General features: G+C 37.2%; 1 protein-coding gene across 1 annotated transcript; it reads left to right on the forward strand.

Annotated features, from left to right (window-relative positions):
* The first annotated feature begins 279 nt into the window (after window positions 1–279).
* LOC138894457 (uncharacterized) lies at window positions 280–1,704 on the forward strand. Its single transcript, XM_070179153.1, has 3 exons — window positions 280–492; window positions 565–864; window positions 988–1,704. Exons 1-3 carry the CDS (start codon window positions 280–282, stop codon window positions 1,702–1,704), a joined length of 1,230 nt encoding a protein of 409 aa, XP_070035254.1.
* The last annotated feature ends 5,424 nt before the right edge of the window (window positions 1,705–7,128 follow it).

The following is a 7,128-nucleotide window of genomic DNA, read 5'->3' on the forward strand; positions in this document are numbered from 1 at the left end:
CGGTGTTGACGACGGAAATCAGTGCCTTTCTACTAGCACTTGAATGTTCCCAATGATTGATCGAACTTATTTTTGATATTATCTTAGGTGTCTTCCTCAACCTAGGGTTTGGTGGTTTCTGCATTTTTGCTCATTCAGCTAGGCTTTGCTCGTCCTTCTGACTATTTTTTCTTACAAGGCCGTTGTTTCTTCCGGTCACGAAGGAAATTTGGTAACCCTAGTTATCTCTCCTCATTGCTTGTTTGTGTGTGCATCTTTTCCTGATTAATTATGTACAAAATGCCGAATAATGATGATTCCACATCTGCATTACCAACTATTCCTTCTCCTGCTTCTCGTTCTGTCTTTCATGAGGATGAAGATGATTATACGCATCCATGTAATCCTTTTTATGTGCATCCGTCTGATGTTTTAGGATCTTCTTTAGTTTCTGTACCTTTTGATGGTACTGGGTATGGGAGTTGGAGACGAACCATCCTTGTGGCCTTATCTGTTAGAAATAAACTAGATTTCATTAATGGATCTTCAGTTAAGCCTCCTGACAGTTCTCCCTTGGCGAGATAGCGGCTGAGGTGTAATGATTTGGTTGTCTCTTGGTTAACCAACTCCCTGTCCAAAGACATTGCTCGTAGTGTTGAGTACTCTGAACTTGCAAAAGATATTTGGAGTGAGTTGGAGGAAAGATATGGTCAAGGGTATTTGAGCTTTGCTCACACCTCACAAGGATCACTTGATATTGCTTCATATTTCAGCAAAATCAAGCAATTGTGGGATGAAATTGATGGCTTGTCAATTAGTAGAGTCAGGTCTTGTAGCAATTGTGGTTTCAAATCTGATTATCAAAAAGATGATGATGTTCAAAAGGTGTATCAATTTTTGATAGGTTTCAATGATATATATGTGCAAACTAGAATCAATATATTCATGATTAAGCCTTTTCCATCTATGAGCATTGTCTATAGTATATTATTGTCATATGAGAAGTAGAGGCAGGTTTCTACCTCTCCTCAGTTTCTCCCTACATCTGCATCTTTCAATGCTGGGGTGTCTAAGCAGGGTTTTCCTTCCAGAGTCAATTTTGATGCTCAAAGACCTCTTACATGTAAATATTGTAAGAAACCAGGTCACACTATTGACAAGTGCTACAAGCTATATGGGTATCCTTCAAATTTTAAGTTCACAAAAGGGCTTGGCAGTAAGAAAACTGCAACTCACGTTGAAGTGAACTCTCATTCTCCTCTTACTAATGTGGTTCCTGATTATGTCAAGTCATCTGAGTCTAGAAATGCTTCAATGGTTCCTGGTTTGACACAAGATCAATTCTCCCAACTGATGATGTTACTGCAACAATCTCATGTATCTGCTGATTCCTCCTCTACTCCCACTCTAATGGCTTTTGCTAACTTTGCTGGCAAGCTGTTATCAGAAAGTATTCTGCTCAAGTCATGCATGCTTTCACAAGTAGATAGTTTTGTTTGGATAAGAGACTTCGGAGCTTCTGACTACATGATTTCTCATAAGGACTTACTGTTTAATCTGAAGACACTACCTATACCTTGTCTAGTTTCTCTACCAAATGGTTATAAAGTCAACGTTCATTTAGTAAGATCTTTGACTTTGTTTCCAAATTTCACAATTCATCATGTTCTTTATGTTCCTTCTTTTCAACACAATCTTATTTCAGTTCATAAGCTGTTAGAATAATACAATGGGATTGTTCTGTTTACCAGAACTCTTTATACTATACATGCCCCTTCTCTGAAGATGCCTCTAGTTCTTGGTAAACTGGACCACAATCTCTACAAGCTCCTACTTCCTCCTGTTGCTTCTCCCAGTACTGCATCCAGTTACTCTTCTAGTGTTATTTCCCCTGTTGTTCCCCATGTTATTTCTCCTGTTTGTGTTTTCCCTGAGATACAAGACAATGCAAAGAATGTAAATATTGCTGATGCTGATGAAACACATATAAATACTAATGCAATTCTGAATAATATCAATAAAATGGATGTCGTTTGGCATTATAGGCTTGGGCATATTCCTTTTTCTAGAATGAAACATATCTCTATGTTTGGTTCACAGTTAGCTTCCAAACAAAATTTTTCTTGTCCAATATGTCCACTAGCCAGACAAACAAGATTACTATTTCCTGATAGTAGTATACAATCCACAAAGCCCTTTCAGCTGATTCACATTGACACTTGGGGTCTATATCACTCCCATACCTATACTGGCTCCAAATACTTTATAACCATTGTTGATGACAATTCAAGAGCCACTTGGACCCACCTAATGGGAGCCAAAAGCAATACTTTTGACTTCTTAAAAGCTTTCATTGCCATGACTGAAACTCAATTCCAATTGAAAGTCCAGCGTGTAAGAAGTGATAATGCCTTAGAGTTGGGATCCAACACTCTTGGATCAAAATTCTTTTCTGAGAAAAGGGATATTGCATCAGACAACATGTCCTTACACTCTACAACAAAATAGAGTTGTGGAGAGAAAACACAAACATTTTTTGAAAACTGCTAGAGCTCTTCTTTTTCAATCTGGTCTTCCTCTTAGATTTTGGGGAGACTGCATACTCACAGCCACCTACTTGATAAATAGGTTCCCTTCTATTGTGTTAAAGAACAAGAGTCCCTATGAGATCTTATATAACAAACTCCCCACATACTCAAATCTTAGAGCTTTTGGATGCTTATGTTACTCTACTCTTCCAAAACCTCATAGGGGCAAACTACAGCCTAGGGCCATTCCTTGTGTGTTCATTTGTTATGCCTTTGAGAAGAAAGGCTATAAGCTGTATGATTTACAGAATAAAGTCTGTCTTTTCTCGAGAGATGTTATATTTCATGAACATGTCTTTCCTTTTGTTAAATCTGGATCTTCTTCCCTTACCATGTCAAATTTACCATTTTCTGCCTGTTTTGGTCACTTTGTTAAACAACATTCCTCACTGTCCCATGATCTATTTTACCCTGCCCCATCAGTTGCATCTCCTGTTTCTCCTCCTCCCTCTAGTCCTGCTCCTTATGATTCTGAACTATCTCTGAACAACTCTCTTGTTTCCTCTAATCTCCCTCTTTCTTTTCCTGAATCTGATTTTTCTCCTTTAAGGAGATCATCTAGGCCTCACAACCTTCCTTCTTATTTACATAATTATGTCTGCAATTTACCTAATCCTAGCTCCAGGTCTGCTAATTCAACTGTTATGTCTACTTCTAGTGAGCATCATGCATTTGAGCCTACTACTTACTCTCAGGCAGCAACTATCCCTGAGTGGCAGACTGCTATGAGAAAATAGTTTGAGGCATTGAAGACTAATCGTACTTGGGATATAGTTGAGTTACCCAAAGTCAAGAAGCCAATTGGCTGCAAATGGGTATACAAAATTAAGTGCAAAGCTGATGGGAGTATAAAAAGATATAAAGCTAGGTTTGTAGTTAGGGGTGATACACAATTTGAAGGCATAGATTTCCATGAAACCTTCTCACTTGTGGTTAAAATGTCTATTGTTAAAACCTTAATTGTTGTAGTTGTTAAAAAAAATTGGCCAATATTCCAACTAGATGTTAATAATGCTTTCTTACATGGGGACTTAGCTAAAAAGGTTTTTATGAAGCTCCCACCTGGTCTTTCTGTATCTACTACATCTGCTGCTTCTATTTCCACTCCTTTGGTCTGTAAACTGAAAAAAAAATTGTATAGTTTGAGACAAGCTTCAAGGTAATGATATGCAAAGTTGTCTCAGTTTTTGTCCTCTAGAGATTATGCACACTCTTTCAATGATTATTCACTTTTTACTAAGGGTTCTGGTGATGCTTTAGTACTCTTAGTGGTCTATGTTGATGATATCATCATCACTGGGACATATGTGTGTGAGATCGCTGCTGTGAAAAACTTTCTCCACGATCAATTTAAGATTAAAGATTTGGGCCATCTTAACTACTTTATGGGTAATGAAGTGTTGTATTCTGAGGGTAGGATGTTGCTGCATCAGAAAAAATTTGTGCATAATCTTCTCAAAGAGTTCCACTCATATGATTGTTCTTCAGTTATATCCCCCATTGTAATGCATGACAAGCTGCAGGCTGATCATGGTGATCCTCTGCCCAATCCCGAGTCTTATAGGTGTTTAGTGGGTAAACTTAATTTCTTAACCCGTACAAGACTTGATATTTGCTTTGCAGTGCAACATTTAAGTCAATTTATGCAGAAGCCTTGCCTTCCTTACATGCAGGTTGTTTTACGTTTACTCAGTTATCTCAATGGTACTCTTGATTTTGGGGTTTTCTACAATAATTCTCTCGATCTTTCTTTCAGTGTATATTGTGATAGTGATTGGGGTTCTTGACCAGACAGTAAGAAGTCCATTAGTGGTTTTTGCCTTCTATTAAGGGGTTGTCTAGTCGGCTGGAAGTCCAAGAAGCAATCTGTAGTCTCTTTGTCATTTGCAGAAATCGAATACAGGTCTATGAGTAAGGCCACTGCTGAAATCACTTGGGTTTGCAGGCTTCTTTATGATTTTGGTGTTGTTTTTTCTTCTCCTGTTACTCTGTTTTGTGATAACCAGGCAGCCATCTATATTGCTAAGAACTTTGTCTTCCATGAGCGCAGAAAGCACATTGAATTGGATTGCCACTTTGTTCGCACCAAGTTGAATGAAGGTTTACTTCAGCTGCTTCACACTTCCAGTGCCAATCAGCTTGCTGATATGTTCACTAAACCGTTGGGGGGAGCTATTCATCATCTGCATCTTCGCAAGTTAGGGGTTATCTCATCCTCCAACTTGTCGGGAGGTATTGAGATACAAGATGATGATATTACTTAACAAATTGGGCTGTTTTTCTTTCTTTTACTATTGGGCCCCGAAGCCCACAATGTATTTATTCTAGTTGTAGTGTAAGTAGTGGGATGGCCCATTTATAGATAGAAGACAAAAATATTTGGTAGACAGATATTTTATTTTTCCTCTGACTTTGAGCAAAATAGAAACCGAGAAACTTTCGTCTCTCTCTCTCTAATCTCACTATGAGCTTAGAATAAACTTCAGTGATTTGTTCGTTGATCGAGTTTTAACAGTGTCTTCCAAGATTAAAGATTTGTTTTGGAGATTAGCTCGGAATATTTTGCTTATAAGTCCAATCTACTAACTAAAGGCATTAATCTTCAAGCATGGTGTCATTTATTTTTGGCTTGATAGAAAATGGAAAACAAGAATTACTCGATTGCGATAATTTGGGAGATGTCTGGGCGACATGGCAATATGAGTAGTATGGCTAAGTTCCTTAGTTATGTTGTTAATACCTTAGATTCTTTGAAGACTCGGCAGACTTGTGAAGTCCTTTAAAAAATTTGAGCCGTGAGAAACGAGTTTGTTTGGAATGGTAAAGTTCTTCCTCCTACTTATGTGCTATCTAAAGATTTGAAAATTTAAAGCGAACAAGATCTTGCCATGCCTGAAAAGTGGTTGAGAGGTTTGGTGGGTGCTTCCACTCGGGTTAGGGCATCATCTTGGTTTAAGTTTGCACATGAGATTTGAAAATACAATATAGATAGAGATGTCTTTCTTTCTTGTGGTTGGAGTAAAGTATGGGGTGTTGTGCGTGATTTAGCAGGTTAGTTTGTAGCTGCAGTTTCTCTGATTTTTTGAGGTTATGTCAATGCTAGATATTGCTGAAATTATGAGTTTACGTTTTTGCTTTCCCTAGTTTGTTCAACATTTTGATAGTTCGGGTTTAGTCGAATGTGATGCCTAGGAAATTATGCTTTGGTGTATCTATTATTCACTCTGTATTACTGTAATAAACAATAAAAATCGTTAAACTTTCTGAAATACAAATAGAAACAGAAAGTTAGTAGAATCAGTTGCACGAAATAAATTCTGAAAAAATAATATTGGAATAAATCGAGCCCACCGAATGCACAGCGTGTCCTTATTCCCCTCATTTACCCAAGGTGTTGGAATATTATCCTCCCAGGATAGAACGATTTAACTCACCAGCGTATTGGTACCAAAAACTCCGGTGAACTTCGAACCACTCAATGGTCGCAAAACACACTAGAAAATATTGTGCAGAAGACGAAGAAGATAATCAGAAAATTTAGTAAGTAAAGATCTTGGGATTCAAGGCATATTTATAGACCATTTGGCACTGTTTCTGAAAAGGTTTGCAATCGGACCGGATCGAGTCGCGGGTCATGGGTTATTCCGGATTGAATTTTCGTTAATTAATTAAATAATTGAAATAAATTTTGTCCAAAAAGATTAATCAATCAATCGATCTTTGACCAAATCCAAATCCAAAGCCGAAGCCGAGCGAGCGACGACAATGACGGCGCGAGGCTTGCCTTCTTCTTAACTCTTTAAGAGGTGAAGAAGAGCAATTGTATATATATATATATACCATCAAAAGTCTTTTTTTTCTCCAATATGGGACAATGTCCATTTGTCAAGGAGAGAAACTCAAATATTTCATTTTTCCTTCCATTTCCCATTCACCCTCTTTAAGTTACACCAAGCTTAAAATTAAGTTATACAAAGCTTAAAAGCCTCTCGGTATCTTCTCAAATGAAGAATTTACAGAGTTTGAAGTACTTTTAGAGGATTGTCGTTTGTTATAAAAAAGAAATTCTAATATTTCTCTGATTTTGGACAACGGCAAGCAAATTTAGTTGCTTATTGCTTAATAAAAAGCTTAAGAATTATGCTAGTCTTTTATAATGAGACTACTCAAACTAGTTTTATTGTAAGCTTGTTGATGTTTGACGGTCTAATAATTTTTTTTGTTTGAGTTAAACATGTAACATAGGATATTAGGATGTATTTGCTATTTTCTCAATCCATTGTTTATTCACTTACATTAAAGTCGTCGCATTCCATCCGTTAACGTCTGACTTTACCCTGGACCCACCTGGTGATTAGAAAATAATATAAACAATAAAATATTTAAAAGACTATAACAAAAAAATCAAAATAACCAATAATTTGTTAGTCAAATTCTCACGGCGACACGGCGAGTAGTGACAACAAAAGAGCGACAGTGACAAGGAATTTGGGAATTCTTTACGGCCGTTGATTTTTGTAAAGATTCGGCTTACAGCTATATTCTAATAGTAATCAATTTC

This window comes from Nicotiana tomentosiformis, chromosome 6 (assembly GCF_000390325.3).
Source record: "Nicotiana tomentosiformis chromosome 6, ASM39032v3, whole genome shotgun sequence".
Taxonomy (NCBI): Eukaryota; Viridiplantae; Streptophyta; class Magnoliopsida; order Solanales; family Solanaceae; genus Nicotiana; species Nicotiana tomentosiformis.

Coding starts and splice junctions, on each gene's coding strand:
- LOC138894457 (XM_070179153.1), top strand. CDS start 280: ATGCCGAATAATGATGATTCCACATCTGCATTACCAACTATTCCTTCT. Junction 493..564: donor CCATCCTTGTGGCCTTATCT/GTTAGAAATAAA, acceptor TTGGCGAGATAG/CGGCTGAGGTGTAATGATTT. Junction 865..987: donor AAGATGATGATGTTCAAAAG/GTGTATCAATTT, acceptor TATGAGAAGTAG/AGGCAGGTTTCTACCTCTCC.